Source organism: Pipistrellus kuhlii, unplaced genomic scaffold, assembly GCF_014108245.1.
Source record: "Pipistrellus kuhlii isolate mPipKuh1 unplaced genomic scaffold, mPipKuh1.p scaffold_m20_p_8, whole genome shotgun sequence".
Taxonomy (NCBI): domain Eukaryota; kingdom Metazoa; phylum Chordata; class Mammalia; order Chiroptera; family Vespertilionidae; genus Pipistrellus; species Pipistrellus kuhlii.
In genome coordinates this window covers 16117850-16143275 of record NW_023425584.1, presented here as the reverse complement: position 1 = coordinate 16143275, position 25426 = coordinate 16117850, and the positions used below count along the sequence as shown (strand labels likewise).

The 25426-nt window shown below is 39.1% G+C and overlaps 2 protein-coding genes and 1 non-coding gene across 8 annotated transcripts in view; 2 read left to right on the top strand and 1 right to left on the bottom strand.

The window, feature by feature from the left end:
• The window catches only part of FAM114A2 (family with sequence similarity 114 member A2), a 24686-nt gene extending 15919 nt beyond the window's left edge, over positions 1–8767 (bottom strand). Inside the window, exons 1-7 of one of the 5 annotated variants that reach the window (XM_036423464.2) lie at positions 8626–8727; positions 4168–4287; positions 3959–4083; positions 3518–3617; positions 3036–3128; positions 1735–1826; positions 269–403 (exon numbers count right to left, since the gene is read on the bottom strand). In XM_036423464.2, the coding sequence (XP_036279357.1) occupies positions 269–403; positions 1735–1826; positions 3036–3128; positions 3518–3617; positions 3959–4083; positions 4168–4273 (651 nt within the window). In that variant the 5' untranslated portion in view covers positions 4274–4287; positions 8626–8727. Of the gene's footprint in view, positions 1–268; positions 404–1734; positions 1827–3035; positions 3129–3517; positions 3618–3958; positions 4288–7990; positions 8518–8625 lie in introns of those variants that run through there. The other 4 variants (XM_045576826.1, XM_045576824.1, XM_045576823.1 and 1 more) reach the window with 4 other exon arrangements.
• Positions 8625–25426, top strand: MFAP3 (microfibril associated protein 3). Of its 2 annotated transcripts, XM_045576827.1 has the most exons (4): positions 8721–8778; positions 8901–9003; positions 18583–19044; positions 22487–25426. In XM_045576827.1, exons 3-4 carry the CDS (start codon positions 18750–18752, stop codon positions 23278–23280), a joined length of 1089 nt encoding a protein of 362 aa, XP_045432783.1. In that variant the 5' UTR covers positions 8721–8778; positions 8901–9003; positions 18583–18749; the 3' UTR covers positions 23281–25426. The 2 variants fall into 2 exon arrangements, with proteins under 2 accessions (XP_036279360.1, XP_045432783.1); XM_036423467.2 differs by lacking the exon at positions 8901–9003 and having other exon boundaries at positions 8625–8778.
• LOC118710786 lies at positions 19062–21855 on the top strand. The gene is made up of 2 exons (XR_006740724.1): positions 19062–19129; positions 21411–21855. It is a non-coding gene; the product is annotated as an uncharacterized LOC118710786 (transcript).

Genomic DNA, 25426 nt, shown 5'->3' with positions numbered 1-25426 from the left:
TACACTGCACTGACAGGAGGCCCCTGCAGAAAGGAAGGGGGGTGGGGGAGAGCTGGGACATTTTCTAAGCATTAGAGCTCTCCCTTTCCTCTTAACCTCCACCCTCCCCAAGGCTCCCCTGCCCCACACCATACACACACACAAATGCCTTAATTTTACAAATCATTAAAAATTCTTCAAAAGGAAATGCTATCAATGTCCCAAGTTACCACAGGCAAAAATATACAGATCAACAAAGAAATAGGAAACCAACAGGTAAAGGCAGTACCTGAGACAATGTAGAATTCCGGTGCATCAGACCCTTGGTTCTTTTAAATCCAGGATCCCCTTCTGCTATTACATCCATTGTCTTTTTCCCAATGAATTCTAAGGCATCCAAACCCCCACTGATAACCGTCTTTCCCTAGGAAACACATGCAAGCTCATTACAAATAATACTGAAAAAGACACATGCATGTTTTGACTACATGAAATAGTGGCTTACACCAGCACTGGCAAAAATGTAGAGCAACTGAAACAATCATACACCACTTGTGCGAATATAAATCGGTAAACCACTTTGGGAAACTGTAATTATCTACTATAGCTAAACCTATGAATATCCTATTGATCCAGCAATTCCACACATGGTTACATACTTAAACAGAAACTTGTACAGAGGTTCATCAAAAGACATATAGGAATGCCCACACAAGGCTTTTTGTAAAAGCAAAAAACTAGAAACTATCCCAATACTCACCAACCTGTGGAATGAGTAAATGTGACACAGTCACACAATGAAACACAGCAAATAAAATACAATATTCTACACACACTTTACCATGGATAAATCATGCAGACATAATGTTGAGTGAAATAAGCCAGATACAACAGAGTACATTCTGTATGATTCCATTTACATAAAGTTTAAGAGCAGGCAAAATTTATCTACGATGGTAAGATGTCAGGATTGTGATTATCTTGGTAGACAAGAGGAGGAGGCACAGATGACTGGGAAACAGAACATGATGTACCATCATGTTGTTTCTTAGTCTGAATGTGTTCACGCTGTGAAAATTCAAGTTGAACACTTAGGCTTTCCATTTTCTGTATATGTGTTATACTTCAATAAAAGTTAAATTAAAAAGTATTAGCTATCTATATTCATATAGAAAAGATATTAAGCTTTAATGTTTCTATCCCTAAGCAGTGTGGCTCAGTTGGTTGGGTATCATCCCATACACCAAAAGATTACTGGTGTGATTCCCAGTCAGGGCACATGTCCAGATTAAGGTTTTGATCCCTGGTAAGGGACATGCAGGAGACAGCTTACTGATGTATCCCTGTCACATTGATGTTTCTCTCTCTTTTCCTTCCTCTCCTCTAAGAATCAATTAAAAAACCTTCTTAAAAAGTGTTTCTAATCATACAGTTTTACAAGTATCTATCATAAATATATTTCTCCTTTGCCTAAAAGATGCAATTATGAGACAAATATTTTTGTAAAGCAGAGTTTCCTAGGGCTACCAAACTAAGAATTCTTATTCCAAAAAATGTTACACACATTTCCTCTCCATTTAACCTCCTACTCCCACCTTTACTCCTTTAAAGCGAGTTTTCAAGTACCTGTAATTCTACCCTTAAGATCAAAGTGATTTGGAATGCCAATTAGTTCCCATGGCTTTTCAAGGATGAGGGAGAAAGAGACAAGATTCCATTGTAATCTTGAAAGGAAGCAGGCCACCTTATACTCACTGTGCTCTGAACAGCAGTAGAGATAGTAGAGAATACACCAAGTGCCCCAGTCACTGGTGAGAAGTTTTCATTCTCTTTGGCATTTGTCTCTCCTACAGGAAGTAGAGAATGGGTCCATAAATGGTTTTCTTTGTTAGCATCCATGTGAATTTTTTAAAAATCACACCCTACTTCCCACATAGAAAGTCTTTTTGTTTCATTAAACTATTTGCCTATTTTAAAGTGAAAGGTAATTTAGCTTTTTTTTCTTTTTCATTTAATTTCAAAAATAAAATCCAATCTATTACTATATGATCCCATTTACAGGATCTTCTGAACAAAATATAGAGTTAGAAAAAGATCAGTGGTTGTCAAGAGCTGAGAGTATGTGTATGCATTAGGGGACTTTGGGAGAAATGATGAGTATATTATTTTTTGATTTCCTATATATAGAAAATATTCTCTATCTGTATAATCAAATGGACTGTGTAAACAGGATTGCATGCTTGTCAAAACATATAAAGCTTGTCGAAACCGGTTTGGCTCAGTGGGTAGAGTGTCGAGCTGTGGACTCAAGGATCCCAGATTCGATTCCAGTCAAGGGCATTGTACGTTGGTTGCGGGCACATTCCCGGTAGGGGGAGTGCAGGAGGCAGCTGGTCGATGTTTCTCTCTCATTGATGTTTCTAGCTCTCTATCCCTGTCCCTTCCTCTCTGTAAAAAAATCAATAAAGTATATTTTTTTAAATATTAAAAAAAAAACATATAAAACTATATACCTAAAAAGAGTAAACTTGCCTGGCTGGTGTTGCTCAGCGGTTGAGTGTCGACCCATGAATCAGGAGGTCACAGTTTTGATTCCTGGTCAGGGCACATGCCCAGATTGCAGGCTCAATCCCCAGTAGGGGGTATACAGGAGGCAGCTAATCAATAATTCTCTCTCTCATTGAAGTTTCTATCCCTCTCATGCTTTTTTTCCTCTCTCTGAAATCAATACATTTTTTAAGAAGACCCCCACATTTTAAAAATCCAACCACAAAAATATATACCCCCAAAAGTAATACATTAAAGTATTTTTCCATACCATGATAGTTTCAAAATTAGCTAACTCTTATTGGACTTTTACTAATTATGCCAAGCAATGTGATGGGCAATTTTCATATTCTATGTTCAAGAACTTATTAAGGTTTACAAAAGTCCTTTGAGTCACCAGTCCCATCATGCCCTGAATATCAGAGGCTCAATAATTTTCTACTGAAAAAAGAGCTCAACCATTCTATGTTGATCCATAATTCTATGTCTTATTGTTTCAATATACTGACCTGCTGCATACTGGACCTCATTTGAAATTTCATTGGGATTAGGGATTCCAAGGGAATTCTCTGCCTTCTCAATGACATTTGAAATACCTTGTCCTAACGAGAAAAATAACATTTTTATATTTAAATATTAGTTGCTATTAGTCTCCAAAACTGAAAAAATAAACCAAAAATTAAAACCATATATTTAATGTATGAACAGCTACAGAACATGTTATTTGGATCTTACATTATCTTTGGAAATACATCCTTATCAAAAGAGAAAAAATGATTCAGTATCACCAAAGAATAATTTTATATTAATAAATCCTAAACTTCAACCTTATAAGTAGGAAATGCTGTAAATTCTAGTGGCTGTGTAAATCAGCCCATCAATACTAATGCATCCTCAAACTATAAACATAAAAATTACTAATAAATCACTTTTAACCCAGATCTTCAGCAAAATACACATAAAAATTAATAAAAATAACTGCTGTCCTTACCTACTGTGGCTACTGTAGCTGAGGCTGAGGAAAGTAAGGACTTGCCCCAGCTGCCCCAATAGCCCCATCCAGTCTGGGGTTCATCTTTGGAAACAGTCTCCTAATTTTCCCAGTAGCCAGAAAAACAAAAAGCAAAAGAAATTTTTTTAAATTAGAGGAAAATAAGAGTGTATAGACAAGGCAACTAATTTGTAGCCAAAAGTATGGGCAAACGAATACACATTATTTGGCTAAAGAAATGTATTGTTTGACTGACAGATGAACATAACCTCCATGTAAGCATCACCCCACAAAGACAACTACTCATAAAGGCATTTATAAACCTGAGAAAATTATGTTTTATGCTTATAAAAGGAAATATGTGCAATTCTGAACTGGCATTGATTCTAAATAATTTTAACCCTTACATTTTTTAACCTCAATTTGTAACAGATACTCTACGTTGCTTACAGCCTGTGATGCCTGAATAGGAAGAACTTCTGAAGTCTCATGGTCACAGGAAGGTTTGGACTCTGGTCTTTTCCGAGTAGAAACTACAGGTTCAGGTTTGCTCTCTGACTTGATACTTTGGTTGTCAGATTCAGAATTCTTGGCTGGCTTGGAGTTCTCATCTTCAGGGATGGCGGTTACTTTGCTCTCTGACTTGATACTTTGGTCATCAGACTCAGAATTCTTGGCTGGCTCGGAGTTCTCATCTTCAGGGATGGGGGTTGCTTCAGTTATCACTGGAGTCTCAATATCTTCTTTTTCTGACATGATTAGATCATTGCCTGGTAACATAAAAGCCCAAGAACAAATTAATTATATAGGTTCTTCAGTATAAGCTATTTGTTTCAACCTTTTATTTCGAGATGATCAGAGACTCACATGCAAGTAAGAAATAATACAAAGAAACCTCATTCAGTTTTCCCCAATGGTTAACAATTGTTTAACTATAGTATAATATCACAACCAGGATATTGATAGAAACTGACTTTATTTGGATCTCACCAGTTTTACATGCTTTCATTTGTGCATGTGTAATTAGTTCTATAAAAAGTTATTACATGTACAGATTTCTGTGACCATCACCAAGTCAGGATATAGAAACGTTCAATCACAGGGATCATTTGGGCTATTCTTTTGGGCCACATTATTCCAATCTCATAGCCACCAATGATCTGTTCATCTCTATAATTTTGTCATTTCAAGATGGGATTTAAATACAATCACAGACTATGTAAGCTTTTGAGATGAACTATTTTCACTAGCTCAAGATTCATCCAAGTTGTTGTGTGCATCCATAGCTTCTCCTTTTTATAGCCAAGTAATATTCCTTTGTAAGGAAATATTGTTTCACCATTTACCTGTTGTTTATAGTTTGAGGCTATTACAAATAAAACAACTATGAACAGTCATGTGCAACTTTTTATGGGAACATAAGCTTTAATTTCTCTAGAATAAATGTCCCAAAGTACAACCATTGGTACTTAATTTTATAGGAAACTCATACTCTTTTTTAATATATTTTGATTTTTTTACAGAGGGGAAGAGAGATAGTTAGAAACATCGATGAGAAACATCAATAGCTGCCTCCTGCACACCTACTGGGGATGTGCCTGCAACCAAGGTACATGCCCTTGACTGAAATGGAACCTGTGACCTTTCAGTCTACAGGCTGACGCTCTATCCACTGAGCCAAACCGGGTAGGGCTGTCATACTCTTTTCCAAAATAGCATTCCCACCAGGAATGTATGAGTGATCATGTTTCTCTGCACTCTTACTAGAATTTGGTATTATTTATTTGAGCCATTCTGCTAAGTGTGTGAAGTTGCATTCCTCTAATCCAGTGGTCGGCAAACTGTGGCTCGCGAGCCACATGCAGCTCTTTGGCCCCTTGAGTGTAGCTCTTCCACAAAATACCACATGTGGGCATGCACGTACAGTGTGATTGAAACTTCGTGGCCCATGTGCAGAAGTTGGTTTTCGGCCTGGGCGAGTCTATTTTGAAGAAGTGGTTCTAACACCGAGCCACACTCAAGGGGCCAAAGAGCTGCATGTGGCTTGAGAGCTGCAGTTTGCCAACCACTGCTCTAATCAATAATGGTATTAAACATCTTTCATGTGCTCATTTGCCATCTATATATCCTCTTCAGTGAAATACCTTTTTGTATTTTTTGCTCACTTTCTACTTGAATTTTTTTCTTTTACTGTTGAGTTTTGAGAGCTCCTTTTATATTCTAGATTCAAGTCTTTTGTCAGATATGTGGTCTGCAAATATTTTAACCCAATTATACGATAGCTTATCTCTTCATCCTCTTTAAAAGCAAAACTTTTTCATTTCAATGAGGGCCAATTAATCAACTTTTCCTTTACTGAATTTTCAGAGAAATTATGAAATCCAAGCTATCAGGTAGTATTTTCATCAGACTTAACTCCTGAGTGGCAATGTTAACCAATTCAATTCCTTCCAGAAGTATAGCTCTTAGACAATTAAAACCAAGATATTAGTGTTTTCACAACGAGCAGATGCCACTAGTTTACAGGATAACCAAATATCACCAGGGAAGATACAGATATATCCAATATATACATACATATAAACACATACATACACACACACACACACACACACACACAATGAGACCTAAGGTATATACAAACACAGATTTTATACCAATATATACTAAGTGCAGACCCAATCCAGACCATAAAAATGTTCCTAATGTACTAGAAAAGAAAGACATATTAACAATTAAGACATCTTGGAAGGCCCTAGCCTGTTTGGCTCAATGGATAGAGTGCTGGCCTGTGGACTGAAGGGTCTGATTCCTGTCAAGAGCACATGCCCAGACCATGGGCTCGATCTCCAGTAGGGGGTGTGCAAGAGGCAGCCAATCAATGATTTTCTCTCATCATTTACGTCTCAATCTCTCTCTCTCTCTATTCCTTTCTCTCTCTGAAATTAAAAAAATATATATATTTAATTTTTTAAGGCATATTAAGGAGCACTATACTAAAAGAACAGAGAGAAAGAAGTCTGCTAGAAACAGAGAATAACATTCATGGACAATATATGAAATAGACATAAAATATTGGCCACAAACTAGGATTTTTGATTGCCAAATATAGCCTACAAATGTTTTTATTTGGCTTGCACAATGTTTAAACATTGTTAATATTAATTGCTAACATTTAAAACTAAAAGTTTGTATACAAATAGATTTCTAACTTCCTTTGTCAAATTGAAAGATCTTGCAACACTGGGCCCACATTCGACCTGGTAATAACTAGTTTATAGCAAATAGTTGCTGGAATATTTTAGATGGGGTCCTGCCCTCTAGTTCTCCACAACTAATTTGACTGTTTATGTGACCTGATTAACCCCTATAGACATCTGAGCTTGCAACACCTGCCTTAAAGGGCACTTAGCATTTTGACGGATGAAGATGCCAATGAGAGAATTCAGGGTATGGAAACAAAACATGGGAAACCTCAAAGGCCCAAGGTATGACAGTATGAAATATGCAGTAGTAAAATATGGCAGGGAGAAGGTGGGAAGGCATAGGGTAGAAAGGTAGATTTATACAACACCATGGAGCCTAGATACATTATACTAGAGGCCCAATGCATGAAATTTATGCAAGAGTGGCCTTCCTTCCCCCAGCTACGGGCACCGGCTTCTTCCCCCCCCCCCCCCCCCCCCAGGGACCCCAGCTTCCCTTGCAGCCCTGGTCTCCTCCAGAAGGTCTTCCAGTCTAATTAGCATATTATGATTTTATTATTATACATACATACATTATACATTCCCAAAACACCTAGAAAAAAAAATCTAGATACAACTACCCATAGACATACAAACAAAGTTTGAAATATCATTCAATTATTTGCAAACACTTAAGTACCTACTAGTTACCAAACTCTGGATACAATTTCTGTGCCCCACTTACTCCAAGGGTCAAATGGAATGACTAGACAGTTCTTGCATAAAATTCAATTAATGTTCTGTATAGTTGAATATGTACTTTTTAAACTATCTTTTAACTCTCCTTATGCTCTCTCCAAATTATAATACAGAGTAACAGTAATATATATTACAAATATCGATACAACATTCTATGTATAGTATACATACCACACACAGCATATGTACTACATAATCTATATAATTTTACAAAAGACTGGAAGGACATACTCTAAAATACTAGACACTGGCTATCGCTACTCTTTCTATTGTATATCAAAGATTTAGTGATATTTGAGCTAGGTGGAAAGAGAAGTTTTTGTGGTGCTGGCTGTTTATGTTTTTTTAAGTTTTCCAAGTATTCTGTAGTAAGTGTTCTATTTGCATAATTGGAGGACAAAGATTCAAAGGACTGGGGCATTACAAGCAAAACTAAATGGCTGAGTTATATATTTTGAAAGTAAAAATGTTTACAGCTTATATATATATATGTGTGTGTGTGTGTGTGTGTGTGTGTGTGTGTGTGTGTACTTTTCCACATTATCTTGGAGAACTAACAGCCACACATTTACTACAATGGAAGGTTTGGCTTAGTAACTAAGAGCACGGGCTCTGGAGTTGGAGCGACTTGCTTCCAGCTCCGTACTGCAGTGATTGTGAGAAAGCGAGTTCACCCGTCTGTGTCCCCGTTTCCTCGTCTGTAAATGCGGCTGGGAGGGAATACCTACTGGCCAGGGGTCCCATAGAGATTCAATGACACGGTGTGTGCGAGGGGCTTGGAACAGAGACTGGCCCGTGACCGGTCGTGGGTAACATCTTGCTGTTAGTACTCGTGCTGCTGGTTGTTTACACCATTGCAATCGTTATGAACAGGCTGTCTAGATGGACAGACGTGCGCTCTCACTCCCTCCCACAAACAAGATCTCCGAAAGGGGAGAACGAGTGTAAACGCAAGCGCTAAGCTGACGAATTCGTCCACGACGAATTTTCCTCCCACTAACGTAGCGCTTCAATGCCCACAGCGCTCCCACAGCCTCAGCGTCCAGCCGCGAGGTGGCCGCCCCCCCACCGCAGACCGTCCTCCCCCGACCCCAGCGACGCGGGCCCCGCGGCCCGGCTCCGGGACCCCGCACCCGACCAGCCTCCTCCCGGGAAACCCCGCACCCCGCCGGCGGCCACCCTCACCGCCGCCACTGCTGCCGACGAGCCGCTCCTACTACCCCGGAAGTACTCCTTCCGCCCGGAGGCAGCCTCGCCTTCCTGAGAACACTTCCGGGTCAAGCCGTTCCGGCCGGAAGAAGACTTGGTGCCGCTCGGGTAAATGTGATCGCGGTGGGGGTCGCTGCGGGAAGGGGGAAGGGGGCGCTGCTGGGGTAACCGAGGCTTGGGTCAGAGCCTGAGGGTTGGGGTAGACCGTTTCCGCCGGGTTTGTTTTGAAGGCGTGGCCTGAGCTGCGGGAGTTCGATCGACGTACGTTTGCGGAACAACAACAACACGCCTGGCACTGCCCCAGCGCCCGGGACGGACACGCCCTGCCCGCAGGTAGTTGACATTTTGGTGTGGAACCCAAACAGGAAACGGGAGGGGGCTTTGAGGGACTGGGTGAATAAAAGATTAAGATTGGTTGTTACGGAATAGTAATGGGGATGTAAAGTACAGCAGAGGGGACATAGTAATATTATATTAACTAGGTGTGGTGGCAGGTGGTACTGGAAATTTGGGGGTAAGGGGAACAGCACACTTTGTAAAGTATGTGGTTGTCTAATCACTATGCTGTACACCCGAAACTAATACAAAATAATATCAAAGGTAAACTGTAATTGGAAAAGATTTTTAAATAAAAATTTAAAAATCACATCTCTTGAAGTGGTTAGTGAGTGCTTTAAAGAAAATTAAACAGGATAACGTGACATACAGGAGTGAGGAATAAGCCTTATAAAGATCTGGAGAACAGCATTAGAGGCAGAAGAAATAGCAAGTGCAAAGCCTCCTGGTGGGAGCAAACTTCGAAAGGTACAGAAAAGGAAAAAAAAAAAAAAAAAAAAAGACCTCTGACTGAAGCAGAAAAGAGGAAGATGCTGCCAGAGATGTAAACCGGCCAATCTTGTAGGACAAGCATTTTGACTTTTATTTGGAAAACAATTGAAGGCTTCTATGCAAAGAAATGAAGTGCTCAAGTTTATACCTTTAAGTTTACAACTGACCTCTGGTCAGAAAGATGCATCTCCCAGCAGTGTGAATGCATGAAACCCAGTTGGATAACAGAAAGAAAGCCATAAGAGACAGCCTCATTATACAGCCGTGAAAAACTAAAACTGTCCCAGCTGGTGAAGGGATTTGTCCTTTTCAGAATATATGTATAATATCACTTCCTAAAACCCTTTAGATAGTTTCCTTTTCTTTTTCACGATGGTCCTCTAAATTTAGAGGAATCAGGATCATGTGGGAGCTTGTTAAAAATTCCTATTTAAAAAAACAAACCTATATAAGTATAAAGTAGGTTATTTCTCTGATTTTTCTTTTTTTAATATATTTTATTGATTTTTTACAGAGAGGAAGGGAGAGAGATAGAGAGCTAGAAACATCAATGAGAGAGAAACATAGACCAGCTGCTTCTTACACACCTCCTACCGGGGATGTGCCCGCAACCAATGTACATGCCCCTGACCGGATTCGAACCTGGGACCTTTCAGTCCGCAGACTGACGCTCTACCACTGAGCCAAACCGGCTGCGGCTCTCTGATTTTTCTGTTGTAATGGAGAAGGCATAGAATTTGGGATTTAACTATGGAATCTTAGTAAGCTTAACTGTCATAATTTTTAAAACGCTATTGGTAGTAAATATAGCAAAAAGTTGTCAAACTTTTTGGTCTTGGGCTCCCTTTATGCTTTTAAAATTTATTGAGAACGTCAAAGAGTTTTTGTTTGTGTGGGTTATAGCTATCAATATCTACCATTTTTTATATCAAAACTTTCAAAAAGTTATTGATTTATTTAAAATTACAAACTCATTGTATGTTTATATAAATAGCATTTCATGAAAAATAGTTTCAAGACATGCCCCCCCACCCCTGCACAGGGCCAGGGGACCTGAGGCTGTGCCCCCTGCCTGGCGGGGCTTGACAGGGGATCTCAGGCCATGCTCCGCACCCAGTAGGGCTTGACGGGGGACCTCAAGGTGCACCCCCGCTGGGGGGAGAGGGGGGCTCCCGCCACCCCTCCCGCCCTGCTGAGCTTGGCAGGGGACTTGAGGCTGCGCCCTCCTGCCTGGTGGGGCTTGACGGGGGACCTCAGGCCATGCCCCCCACGCAGCGGGGCTTGACAGGAATCTCAGGCTGTGTCCCCCACCTGGCTGGGTGTGACGGGGGGACCTCAAGGCACGTGCCCTCCCCAGTCTGGGCTGGGGGAACCTCAGGCCCTGCCCACGCCCTCCCATCCTGGCGCCTGGCCAAGGGACCTGAGGCTATGTCCCCTGCCCGGTGGGGCTTAACAAGGGTGGGACTGGCTGGGTCTGGATCTAGCCCAATTGGGGGGGGGGGGGGGGGGGGGGGGCGGGGAGGTGGCCAGATCTGGGTCTCACGCGATTTTGGGGCACATGTGGGTGGGTGGGGACTTGACTCTGGATCCCATGGTGAACCCCAGACTCTGACAGGAGGAAGATTTTCATATACATTTTACTAATTTTCTTTTATCTCTGACACTTCTATTATAGAGAAAGGGCAAATAGCAATATTAAATTATTTCCTCTAATTAATCCCTTTTTAAAGTGCATGAATTTTATGCACCGGGCCACTAGTAGTTGGTATAATGTGGTATCCACTTAGGTAAAAGGACTGTGACTTAGGTTAGGGACATAGGACTTAATTGAAAAACACCTAGGATGTGGAATAATAATAATAGCTTGTATTTGTAATGTACCCACATTAGATTCACTTCATAGGGCAGCTCACAGTTACCCTATGAGGTGGTTACTGTTGATAACCTGATTTAATAGATGTGAAAATTAAGGCCTCTCAAACACACAACTTCATCCAGGGATAGGATCAGGCACCCTTAATTCCAGTGTTCCTAACCACCAAGTCATGATGATCCTGTAACTTTGATCTTGGAAAACTGGGAGAACTGTATTGTTTAACTATTATATCATCCAAGCTATGTATACGTTGAACAGGTAGATCTGTGGGTGAGAGTGAGGAGTTCTGTTCTAGTTATGCTGAGTTTGAGATACTAAAGCCGGGGGGTGGTCAGACTGTAGAGGAAAATAAATGAATAGAGATCATAAATCAAACTTATTACATCAGTGTTTTTGCCATTTGCATCCAGTAGCTTCAGCTGGTGCTTGTGGCAGAAAGGGTAAGAGTCATAAGTATAATAAATAATTCTGGGTTTAAAACAAAGCTCCAATAAATGCAAAAGATATTTCTCAATGTGCCAGAAAATATGTTGAAGTTTGAGCTGAGTGCCCAAATGCCAGTTAGGAGGTATGTGATGGCTCCAAGATACTCTTGGGAGCATAAGGGCTATTTTTTAGAAAATGTCCCTCAAAATTGTGATTTCTTTTTGAATATTACTAACCATTTTATGATAAAGATTACTATAATAATGCTTCACTATAAGCAAAATAGTTTTATGTTTGTTCTTTGCAAAGGATAGAGTAGTGCTGACAATATGCTAACAAAATTGGATCTTCATTGGCTTTTTCTCCTCTTTGCCAATTCAGAATACAACTTTGACCATCTGTGTGCCAAGATTAGGGGACTTCTTTGTTTTTCAAGTGTAACAGTGCGGGCAGGGAAGAGTGAATGAGCTGTAAATACGGCCTAGAACACATTTCATTATGGAGAATGAAGCATTAATATCCCAGTGTACTTGGAGCAAAAGCCAATACTATCTGGGCATCAGTGTTTTCCTCCCTTTGAGTTATCTCAGAACTACTTCTGCAAACAGCAGTTTCCTCAGCCAACTTACTATTGAGCCACGAGAACGGAAGTCAGCCACATTACTTCTTGTTTACTTCTGTTGAGAATTGGAACCGAATGCAAATATTTCATAGAAGTTGGCAGGAACAGCAACAAGGCAATCTGTTAGGGATGACAGTTTAGGCACTTTTTTAAAAAAATGATGTGATCAATTTTCAGAATGGTTTTGTAGGATAAAGTCATCTGCATTTCTGATTATTCATGAGCTTAGAAAAGCTTACATTTTACTACAGCTACAACATGAAAAATACATTGGAATAAGCTTGAGTTTTACACTTTTGTGTTTTTCTTATTCAAGCAAAGTAGTAAAAAAAAACTTCATCCACATGCATAATTTATCACTTTTTATAGGAAGATGGCACTCTGATTTTTCCTTTTTAAACTCTTTCTTCTTATTCTTTCTCTTACTCTGCTGCATTGAGAATAGCAGGCATGATATTATAGGAAGTCCCAAACTTACAAGTGAATTTTATATTTCTAAAAGTCATGGAGTTCTTTCTTGTTTGCATTCATAGCACAATTATACTTTAGTACATCTCACAGTGTGTGTGTGTGTGTGTGTGTGTGTGTGTGTGTGTGTGTGTGTTTTCAGCTGTTTCTGTCTCCAGGCTAGTTTGTAAATTCCTGAAGGCCTGGGACAGTATCCTAGTTCACCTGAGCATCCCTTGCAGCCCCTGATTTAGCTAAGCTGTTTTAAAATCAATCCAGAATGAGTAGAATGGTTTTAGTCAATGTTGTTTAGTTGCAAGTAGCAGAAACCAATTCACACTGACTTAAGTAAAAGGAAACTTAATTTGAGGAGATAAGTCCTGATTCCAAGATTGATTTGTTCCTTTACTCTCTTGTCTGCTTCTGTTACCTTTAACATAGACCTTTGCCAGTGTTTTCTCCCTTAATAGCCTCTTATCTCCAAATGGGTTCTGTCTGTAGTAGCTCATACTAGAAGTCCTTTGTGTTCAGCATGCCTATGGTATGAGGATGAAGTACACAGAATGAGCCTGTCTTTATTGACTACACCATAAGGATATTGTGCACTAACTCCTGGCATAAATTAGTGTACCAGATTATTTCTGCCACCTTTAACCTAAGAGCAGTTTAAGAGTATTCATAGTATTTTGTAGATCCTGTCTTACAGGTTTCTCTAAACTTCTAGTAGGGGCAATTGACTATGTGCATACAGAACAGAGAACCTGAAATCTTGACTGCATGGGCTGTCAATACCTAAGGAGGAGATAGGATACAGATCAATAATGTACAGATCCAGGACTTCCTGGAGCTATAGCACAGTTTAGTCACTTTGGCTGAACTTAATCTTTTTTTTTTTTCTTATCTCTTTCTAGCTATTTCTCCATTTTCTTTTCTTGTTTGCACATTCAGTCTATATTTTTGTGGTTTTAATTTTGAATAAAGTTGAATAAAGATGCTTGTTTCTTTAGGGGAGAGATAAACAGTCTTATTGGAACCAGGAAGTAGAACTGTGTCAGGAGCCAGAACAGAGGGTGTGAGTCTCTCTTTCTCCTCCTCTCTGCTCCTCTCTGCCACCTCTTTCCCTTCTCCATCCCTAGTGTCCTTTCTCTCTGCTTCTCTTTGTATGTGGTCCAAACCTAGCTGCCTTAGCCCCCTATACTCCATCTCTTCCTCAAATAGCCCTGACCCATGATGTCTCAATTCCAAGAACAGATTCTAATTAGATTAGTCAGCCAATGGGTTGGCTTCCTCCTGGGCGTGAGAAGGCAGGATTCAAGAAAGGGAAACATAGGCCAGGTAGATTGTTGCAAAGGTTCTCTACCACACACTCAGGACACATAAAAACAATGTTAGCATATTGTGGTTGGAGTCCCAGGTTAGTTTACAATGCCTGTTTGATCCATATTTTTGTGAAATACTTATTTGCAGTGAGAAAAAGAAATATGTGAAATTTAAAATTAAAGATTGAAATTACATATGGAATTCTGGAATTCCCCTCCCCCAAGTTTTTTAAACAGTTGGTGTTATTCTGAGTAAAAATGTGTTTTCTTTATCTTAACTAATAGTTTTTTGTGATAAGGTATAGATTTTAGCACAATATCTGAAAGGACTATCAACAGTAATAATAACTGGAGCTTATTCAGTGATTACTATTGCCAAACTCTATTGCATATATACATATGCAGTGTGTGTGTGTGTGTGTGTGTGTGTACATATATATATATATATTGTCTCGTGCAGACCTCACAATAGTCCTATGAGAATACATACTATTATTTTCCCTATATTAAAGATAAGGGGACTGAGGCAGAGAGAGGTTAAGTCATTAACAAAAGTTACAAGGCTAGTTAAAATTAGAGCCAGGATTGGAATCCAGGAAATCTGGCTCCAGGGTCTGTACTTTGAACTTCTCTGCTACCCTGCCTTTATCAGAGGCCTGCAATCATGATATTTCAGGGAAATTGTAATTCAAATGGAATGTGAGAGGTAGTTGTCTCATATTGGAAGTGTTCAGTCCGGAGCACAATTAGGCAGGGCTGTTGTAGAGGAAATAAAGGATGTATATTAGTGGTCTTTGGATGCCAGCCCATGGACCCTCTGCCTCAGAATCACTCAAGAGCTCATTTAAAAACATACGTTCCAAGGGATTCTTATTCTGGGATGAGATCCAGTAATCTGTATTTTCACAAGTTCTCTAGATGATTGTAATATTCAACCTGGTTTGAAAACTCTGGACTTGGTAATCTTTTATTCTAGAACAAGATAGTAAATGAAGACTTTGGGTTGGTTCAAGAAACACCTTTAGGCATTATGCCTTTAAGTTTTTTCAAGATTGTTAGCGTTGTCTCTTTGTGTCAAAGAATAGAGTAAGTGCTAGTTAGTAAATTCATATCAGTTTGAATATTTATGATCCCTATTATATAATATTCTTGAATTTATGAAGATCCATCACATACTTTATCAAATTTAAACTAATCACCATCACTAAATAGTTATTGAGCATGTACTAGTTATGAAGGATAGCAATAAAAAATATAGTCTCTGTGCTTACAGTGCTCATAGGTGAGATGGGGTGGACAGCCTAGCGGTACAGAGCAGCATGTGCTAGAGCCAGGAGAGCAGTATAGTGGTGAGGGTTACAGGGGTCCAGGAAGAGCCGTCCTGTATCCAGGTATATGCTGGATCCATGTGGGAGGAAGAGCCAGGCTTTGAGAGGAGGCTCAGGGAGGCTGCATGAAGAAAGGACTCCACACAACAGTAACTGCCAGGACACTGCATCTCCCCACCCCCCTCTTGGGGGCACTGTTGATCACCCAGAAGCTCCTGCATTTCAAGAGCCAGGAGAGAGTCCATTTCTTCTATTCCTGGTGTCTTCTACCCTAGCTGCCTTGTTTTGTGGAGGTACATACCATCCTGCAGATGACTTACCTTACTCTTGAGTCTCTCAGTTCTTTGGCCTCTTCGTCTTGAACGATTATCTTCTTCACTCACTTCAGCCTCACACTCCAATTCCCCAAGTCCACTGCCAACTTAGCTGTTGGCCTAGACAGCTCCCCTCTAGAATCAGGAATCCAACCCAGCACTCTTTGGCCACCACCTCTCCTTACCACAGCTCTTATTCCTGAATACTGCCTAACCAGTGATCCATCTGCTTTTTCCCTGTCCCTGCCCCTCTACCTAGAACACTTCTCTTCCATTATTGAATTCTGTTTATTCCTCAGAACCTGTTGTACATCTCACTTACTCAGAGAGGCTTTCTGCAGTGAGGTTAATTTTCCTGTAGCACCCTATCCTTTCCCTTAGGTAGCATTTAGTATATTTTGTGTGTATTTAGTTAGTGTCTATGTCCTCCAGCAGACTGAGCTCCATGAAGGCAGAGACCATGTCTATAGTACAGTAGGTACTATTGAATACATGAAAAAATGCATATCTCTAGTCTTAAAATAGGTTCTAAACTCAGTGGTGGGTAAGGGTGGGGAGGAAGGAAATGGCAAGATAAGAAATGCAGAATAAAGTGAAGTTATGGGGGGTTATTTGTTTTGTTTGTTTTCCCTACAAAGAGAGCAGGCCTCTAGCTCGGAGCCTTCAGCAGATGACAGTATCTCTGCAAGTTAATAACCTTGCCTTGTTTTTATGGTGTTTATATGTACAGTTACTTTTATCCACAGATGTGATACAGACTTTCCTTCTAAAATAAATGTATGAAAGTAAAATAATGAGTTGGTTTAAAGAAAAAGCATAAATAATAAGTTGGTAAACGGATATAGCATAAAAATTATGGCAGAAGAAGGAATGCATGAGATTTGGGAAATGCTGGCTTGGATGAAGCCACAGGAACGCCTCATCAAAGTCGTGGGGAACACCTGCACCCAAGTGCTTTGTTTCCTTTAGTGTCATTTTAGTTGGGTTTGGGGAGGAAATGAAAAAAAACACATGTGTTCCATCTGTTATAACAAAGTCTGAAGTTTTTTGTTTTACTCTAAATAGTATGTTCTTAAATTTGAAAGATAAAGAAAGATACAGAGTCATTTTCATTATTCAACCATCCTTTCAAGGGCTAATGAAAATTAAATGACATTTATAGTGTATCATAATTCAGACTTTGAGGAGTTTATTGGCAAAATACAATGATCCATTGCTTTTTATGTTATACTTAGAGGCCCAATGCACAAAATTCATGTAAAAGTAGGCCTTCCTGCAGCTGCCAGCACCGGCTTCTGGCACCTGGGACCAGGCTTTCCTCCGGCCGCCTGCAGGCACCCAGGACCCGGGCTTCCCTCTCAGCCCCAGCCTCGTCTGGAAGAATGTCCACTCTAATTAGCATATTATGCTTTTATTTTTATTTTTTATTTTTTTTAAATATATTTTATTGATTTTTCACAGAGAGGAAGGGAAAGGGATAGATAGCGAGAAACATCGACGAGAGAGAAACATCGACCAGCTGCCTCCTGCACATCCCCCCTCTGGTGATGTGCCCACAACCAATGTACATGCCCTTGACCGGAATCGAACCTGGGACCTTTCAGTCCGCAGACCGATGCTCTATCCACTGATCCAAATCCGTTTCAGCATAGTATGCTTTTATTATAGATGATCAAGAAGCCTTCATGAAAGTGTAAAAGGAGAGAAAATGTCATTTTCAAAACTAATTCTTTTGGACCCTTGTAAAAAATAAAGTTAGGTGTTTCATCTCATATTTTATAGAAATAAGAGATGAAATTTTTCTTTGGGAGTCAATGATTTAAAAGAGGAATCACATTACCAGGACAATGATTATAATCACACACACTCTTAGACTGAGATATCATTTTGCTTATTATTTGTGATATTATACTTTTCTTTCAAATTTGTCTGGTAAGCTTTCCCTGTAGTTTATATTTGCATTTCTGCCAACTAGTCATTTAAAATGTTAATTTCTCCCTTAGCTAATTTTACAGACTTTGAGCTAGAAATTTGGTTTTCTTACAAACTGTTAAATGTATACTGTATTTTGTCCCTTGATATTGAAGAAACTATTAAAGGGAATTATTTTGTCTAATATTCTTACCCAAGGGTGTTATAGCCTCCCAAGTTAGTATATGTATATTTATGTATATACAGGAGTACAATTTTCTTTCTAATATTAAAACAAAAGAACTACTTCAACTGTCTCTGCTTTATTTATATATAATATATCTATGAACTTGAACTACTCAAATTTTGAGTTCCATGGTTATGATTATACCAATTGATTTATTATTATAACAATACATGGTAATGGTACAATTTGGAAAGAAAGACCATTAAGCTAAATATTTTAGCTTTCATTGGTTCCCTATTGCATAGAATTTGTCAGAAATAGAACCGTAACATTTCACAACTAGTAGAGTCCTTAAAAATTGTCTTATTTGGTCCCTTATTTGCAGATAAGAAAACAAGCCCAGCTACGTACCAAGCTCAGACAGCTAGTTGGTAGCAAAACTAGGACCAGAATCTAGGTCTACCATTTCCCAATTTGATGCTCTTTCTACCATCCCTATGTGAGATTTTTAGATGGTGTTCTCTCTATTGCATTCCCAGATGTTGGCACCAGTTATTCTTACCAGGTTTTCATCTATTCATTTAGCCTAGAATATAGAGTTTCATCTCAGTATGCATCTTTGTTGGTTAAACTTTATATCTGGTTTTCTTTTAGGTTGGTCTTCACTCACATGTTTAACCTTGAGGACTTCAGAATACATTTGGATCTACTACTTTTCTGGAAAACTCCAATACCAAGCAATAAATTATCGCTGTACTCTCATTACAGCATAGAAGCTTTCCAGTTCTCTAAATCTAAATAAGATCGTCTCCCCTTTTCCCATGAAGCCACATTGTTGTTTATTCACTTTAGTGGTGAGTGTTACTGTGCCGGCTGCTTTTGTTCTGGAAGATGGAGGCTTCAACCAAATGGACCCACTGGGAGCAAATCATAGTTCTTTCAATATGTCATTTCTCCCAAGCTTTGAACTCTCAGCAGGCTCCAACTCAGGTGATAATGTTATCATAGCCAAAGAGGGAACTAGTGTTTCAATCGAGTGTCTTCTCACAATCAACCACTATGAAGATGTCCATTGGTACAACTCAAAAGGACAGCGACTGGATGACAGAGGCAGAGGTAACTATGCTAGGGTATAATTAATCAAGGTTACTTCTTTCTTCTTGGTTTTATAGCATATTCAACAAGAAATCTCAAAGGTAAGGTACCAGGGTGAATAGTGAAAACTTTTGAAAGGCCTGGAGTATTATACCTATTAGAAAAAGAAAAGAAAAGAAAAAAAATACTCAGCTAAAAGAAGAAAAAAATAAGGAATAGTTATAAATTTAAAAGGTGTTCATATAATTACTGTGAGCTCATTTCACTCCTCTTGGTGAGTTGAGTTCCTTTTTTGTTGGAGGTGGGCTTCATCAGGGCTGCTGCATACAGCTGTGCAGCACATGCACTGCATGGGTCCAGGGAGACCATTCACCTAGACCACGGTCTGCAAACTCATTAGTCAACAGAGCCAAATATCAACAGTATAACAATTAAAATTTCTTTTGAGAGCCAAATTTTTTAAACTTCTTCTAATGCCACTTCTTCAAAATACCCAGGCCATGGTATTTTGTGGAAGAGCCACACTCAAGAGGCCAAAGAGCCGCATGTGGCTCAAGAGCCGCAGTTTGCTGACCACGGACCTAGACTGTAGTGTGATAGTTTGGTGGCCCTGTGTGAATATAACAAGAAAGATTTTGATTAGACTTAAGTAAATTTGTCATAATTTTTTTTAAAAATTGCTCAGAAATGAGTTACTAAAAATGTTAGAGGAAATTCAAAATTGTTGGTTTTGAATGATTATAGATCTGTATAAAACTTTTAAGTGCCTCTGATAATTAGAAGGGCATTGAGGAGGAGCTCTGTACACCCTCTAGTTCTTTTTTTTTTTCTTTTCTATTCTATACACTTAATTTACGTGAAAACAGGAAAGTTTCTCTTGTAATTTTTGTGTCTCCATCTTAAAAATCACACAAATAATGTGACCAAGCTCTACCTTTTGACAGGTTATTATTTGATTTTGCTGTTTATAGACCTGTAAACACATCTTAATCAGAATACCATTTACTGAGCTAGTTTTCTGTTAGGAAGATGTTTTTGAAGATCACATGGGTTAAAGCACCTCAAAAAGAAATCGGGATAAAGATTAAATCCAGGATCCTCAGAAGGAACACTTTTAGAAAAGGCCCCTTATCTTTCTTGCTAGAAAGATGGTCTAATCCCTTGGACTATAAAAGGTATTTGGTTATTCACATTTAGAGTAGGAAACAGAAAAGTAGACAGTGATGTTTCCTTCTAACATGCTAGACATTTTAACCATCTACACACGAGTAACTGGCCACTAAGGAATTGAAGTGTTTGAATTATTAGAAGAGTGTATTTTCAACGAACTTCTTAAGAAAATAAGTCTATTAATCAGAATCTCTAGAGTGATACCCAGAATGTGTATTTTGAGCATGATTCGGGTTCCACATTTGTACTCACAAACCTAGACTCACCTCTTTTGGTCTGTTGGATCCTGACCAAATGCATCTGAGATTTGCATTATTCAATTAATGTGATTAGTACTGACTGACTGCATAAACAAAGCTTAGGTTAAGTTGAGATCAGCCAACTGAAATGCAGTTTTAGCCGAAGCCGGTTTGGCTCAGTGGTAGAGCGTCAGTCTGCGGACTGAAAGGTCCCGGGTTCGATTCCAGTCAAGGGCATGTACCTTGGTTGCAGGCACATTCCCAGTAGGGGGTGTGCGAGAGGCAGCTGGCCGATGTTTCTCTCTCATCGATGTTTCTAGCTCTCTATCTCTCTCTCCCTTCCTCTCTGTAAAATATCAATAAAATATATTTAAAAAAAAAAAAAAAGAAAGAAAGAAAATGCAGTTTTATTTTTCCTATATTGCCTTTACTCTGAAAACCATTAAACTGACATCTATCATTGATACTTTCAACAACTTCTAGAAAATCGTTAAATTTTATGACTCTCAAGTGAGAGATGTTTAAAGAGCATGCCAGTCTGGTGTAAGGTTCATAAGTCTTGAGCTATTATCAGCAAATGAGCTAGAGAGTTTAGATTGTGGATATAGCTCAGTAGTTGATGATTAGAGTCTATGTACTACTAGTTCATCAGACCTTGGATTCCTGGGGTAGTCTTTTTATAGCCCAAGTTTAGAAGACAGAAGCTTGAGGAATAATGACTGTATTTATAGCTACAGTCTTTCCTCCTCTTTTTACATTGGTGAAGTGATGGTTCTTAAATATAACTATAGAGTTTAGATAAATTTTGATGGTGAAAAACATGTGCACAATCCAAAGTGCTTATTAATTGAAGTACCACTAAAATAATCCAGAACCATAGAATCTTGAGGATTAAAGAGATCGTGAAGATTAGGATTCGGTTGGTGCTTAAGCAGTCATCTAGCCTCCTCTGGGACTCACACCTACAGTCAGGGTTAGCCCATTGATCTCATCTTTGAATGACTGTCACAAAGTGACAGAGTATGCTGAGAATTTATTGGAAATGTGAGAATTGTGCAGGCAGAGCCAAGTTATTAAAGGACATTGAATCAAGGTGAGTGGTTAGTATCCTTTGCTTTTCTGTATACGTGTTTCCTAAATGAAGATACCTTCATATATGGAAGAGAAGTGACATGTTTTAGGTGAAAACAGAAGCTCAGGCATCTTAAAGGCAACTTTATTCTCCTCAAGCTGCTCATGTACCCTGACTTGTGAGACATATCTTTTGGCTTGTGCTTCAGTTACTTTTGCCAGAAAGTCAAGATATAATCAACAAATCTTTTCTAACAAAACATTCACATGTGGAAGGCATGTCACATTAGCCAGTTAGTAATTGAACAAATTCATTAAATTGTCTTATTATCGAAAATAAGCACAGTTAAATTAAAAGAAGAAAATCAAAATTATTCATAAGCCATCATCCAGAAATGACCATTGTTTTATATTTCTGAGGCATATTCTTGAAAATGTATAGGTAGAAATTGTGATGTAGGTCACATACAGGCATACCTCGTTTCATTATACTTTGCTTTATTGTGCTTCACATATGTTGCTTTTTTTTTTTTTTTTTACAAAGAAAAGCAAGACCACCAGCAAAATAATTAGATTTTCTTTATTTCAACACTCGCTTTATTTAGGTGGTCTGGAATAGAACCTGCAATATCTCCGAGGTATACCTGTATACATATAAACATTTTTTAAAGATTAGTCATGTAGTATTATATAGACCTGTCTCCCTGAAAGGCTTATAACGTTTAGCAGTGAAAAGGTAGCTATGCTAGTCTTTACTGTCTGCAAGAATGATCTTTATTCCCTTTTAAGTTCTAGGCTATTTAAATTCTAACCCTGGATGTAACAGTCTGCCCTTTCTTACTGATTTAAACAAATAGCAGAACCTAATAGATGAGTTGAGTTAAAATATTCTCATGAAGAAAAGGAATATTGATAACCCAGTTGGCATATTTAGTGGTAATATTCTTTATGCGGTAATGTTTTTATTTCTGTTGGGTTATCAGGTGGAAAATGGTTGGTTTCTGATAGCTTCCTGAATATCACCAATGTAGCCTTTGATGACCGTGGGCTCTATACATGTTTCGTCACGTCTCCGATTCGTGCCTCCTACTCTGTCACCCTGCGTGTTATCTTCACCTCGGGAGACATGAGTGTCTACTACATGATTGTTTGTCTGATTGCCTTTACGATCACTCTCATCTTGAATGTCACACGGCTCTGCATGATGAGCAGCCATCTTCGTAAGACTGAAAAGGCTATCAATGAATTCTTCAGAACCGAAGGGGCTGAGAAACTTCAGAAGGCCTTTGAGATTGCAAAACGCATCCCCATCATCACCTCAGCTAAGACTCTGGAGCTCGCCAAAGTCACACAGTTTAAGACCATGGAGTTTGCTCGTTACATAGAAGAACTGGCACGAAGCATCCCTCTTCCACCCCTCATTCTAAACTGCCGGGCATTTGTTGAGGAGATGTTTGAGGCTGTGCGAATGGATGACCCTGATGACTTGGGAGAAAGAATTAAAGAGAGACCTGCCTTGCACGCTCAAGGTGCCATCTATGTCATTAACCCAGAGATGGGACGGAGTAATTCACCAGGAGGAGATTCAGATGATGGTTCTCTGAATGAACCAGGCCAGGAAATAGCAGTTCAGGTTTCTGTTCACCTTCAGTCAGAAACCAAAAGTATTGGTACAGATTCTCAAGACAGCTGTCATTTTAGCCCACCTGACGATATGGGATCTGTAGAGGCCTACTCTAACTACAAAGATGGGCCATATGAAAACTGCCATCTGTGAGCTCCCAGTACCTACAAAAACTGCTCTCGGGATAGGAAACCTGTTTCATGCAGGACATAACATTTTTACCATGAGATGACTGGGGTTTCCCCGTTGTTCAAATTAAGCATATCAGAATATACAGTATTGCCAAAATCTTTGTAAAAATGCAGCATTTTTCCTATCTGATATTTCTCATTTTCCTCAATCTTGAGTAACTGATAGACATTACGATGTAAAGGAACCTGAGAGGTAAAAGTGATGGGGAAAGTACCACACTAAGAGTTCCGTGGCTTCTCTTCTGGTCACAGTTCTTCCAGTGGTTAGGGCTGACATATCTTGAGGCCTCAGTTTTCCTACCAATAAAATGAGGGACTTGCATTAAATAATGTGCTTCTAACCTTGTAACTTCTTACCCATCACTTTAAGCCACTGAAATCTTTAGCACATCTCTAAATAAGCCCAACTCTGGACTTTTAGTCCCTTTTTGTGAAAAGGACCAAGTTGAGACTTTATTCTGTAGGTTAGATTTCTACATCAGTGCCATAGTGCACAAAGGTATGAGTGTTTTTTGGACATTTTGCGTTGTGGAGTATGCAATTGCATGTGCTAGGTCAAATCTTTTCAGTGTAGCTCAGGTCTGAATTATTACACAGATATCAGGGAGCTAACTGCTCCTTAATAAACTACTTTCCATGAGTAAATTGGTCCTTTGGGGGATATATCATGTCTTTTTAATGTACTGAGGTGTCATTGAACTGGCAGTGATTTCTCAATTGATTTCTAAAAGTGAGCCATTTGTTTCTAAGGAATACCGTCTTCAGTGCTTTTAGAATAAGAAGCAATGTCAAATCATCTGTCTCTGGTAAATCATGGATTTTGACACTTCTGTTAAGAGAATTTCTCAGGCTTTTTCTTTTTAAAGTACTGGACTCAACAAGAGGGTTCTGTGTTTGGGATCCCATTCCCAGAGCTGGATTCCTCTTCAAATCTCTGTCAACCCTCTTGCTCTCTGTGATCTTAAATATGGTGCTAACAGTCGCATGCTTGCCTCCTTACCTTGTTTGTTTTGTTTATATTTTATTGTTGAGGTTTTTATTTTTGTATACTTCAGATAAAGAATTGAGCTAGGGCCCCTTTTGTAGCCTCTCTGGGATGTACTAACCTGAAATGAGATAAGATTATGGTGTGTGATGTATGTTACTATGTTAAATATATTAAATAGATATGCATATATAGATAGATGTATATACACATACATACAAGTAATCAAGATATAAAGAAAGAGAAAAATTATGGGTGATGCCACCTGATTGAACTGTGTGTAATAAACTCTTAAGGCACTATTTCTTGCCTGGCTGAGATCTGACATAATGGATTGTAAATACTCTTTAGAATAATTTACTTGCTATAGGAAGCTTGATGTCACATAATTTTAAGAACTTGGCATTTGGTACTTCACGTTTTCTTCATTTGGCTTCTGATTATTGAAGCATTATTGAACTAGCGGGTCCTGAGGGAAATGTTCAGAGGAGGTTTTATCTGGATTTTAATTTAAGGTTTCAAATGGAGAAAGATAGGAAATCCCAAGTGTGACCAGATAAAACCCATGCTTCCCTTTGTTCGGGCTTATCAGAAATAATACCTCTGCTCTGGGAAGGCACGAATGAATCCATGTGCGTTGTATCAGATGGCATTAGGGATGAATATGATAATACACCCTCTCTGTCTCTCTGACTGTTTCCATGGAAACCTTCAGAACCAAACAAAAGCTACCAGTCATTTAGCCAAAGCTTGCCTTGGCTCATCGACCTTTAAGAAGACTGCTTCCATACATTTGGCTATGAGAACAGGGGCTCTTGAACATGCCCTAGGTTATAGAACACTTTTCCCTTCCTAGAATATTTCTCTTGAAAAATTAAAACTTTTAAAGTCCCTTGTTTGAGATCTGTCCCCTGAACATTTCTCAGATCTTCAGATAGTACCCCAGTTCTGTCCAAAATAGCATCTCTGGGGGCATTTCTTAGAATGTAGCTTGTCACATTAAAGAGAATGAATTTACCCCTCATGTTCCCATAATGGACATGAGTATTTGGAGCCCGAAGGTAGATATTTAATGATCAAGGCTATGGAAAACAGGGCTTTGTAAAAATATTGAAAATATTGA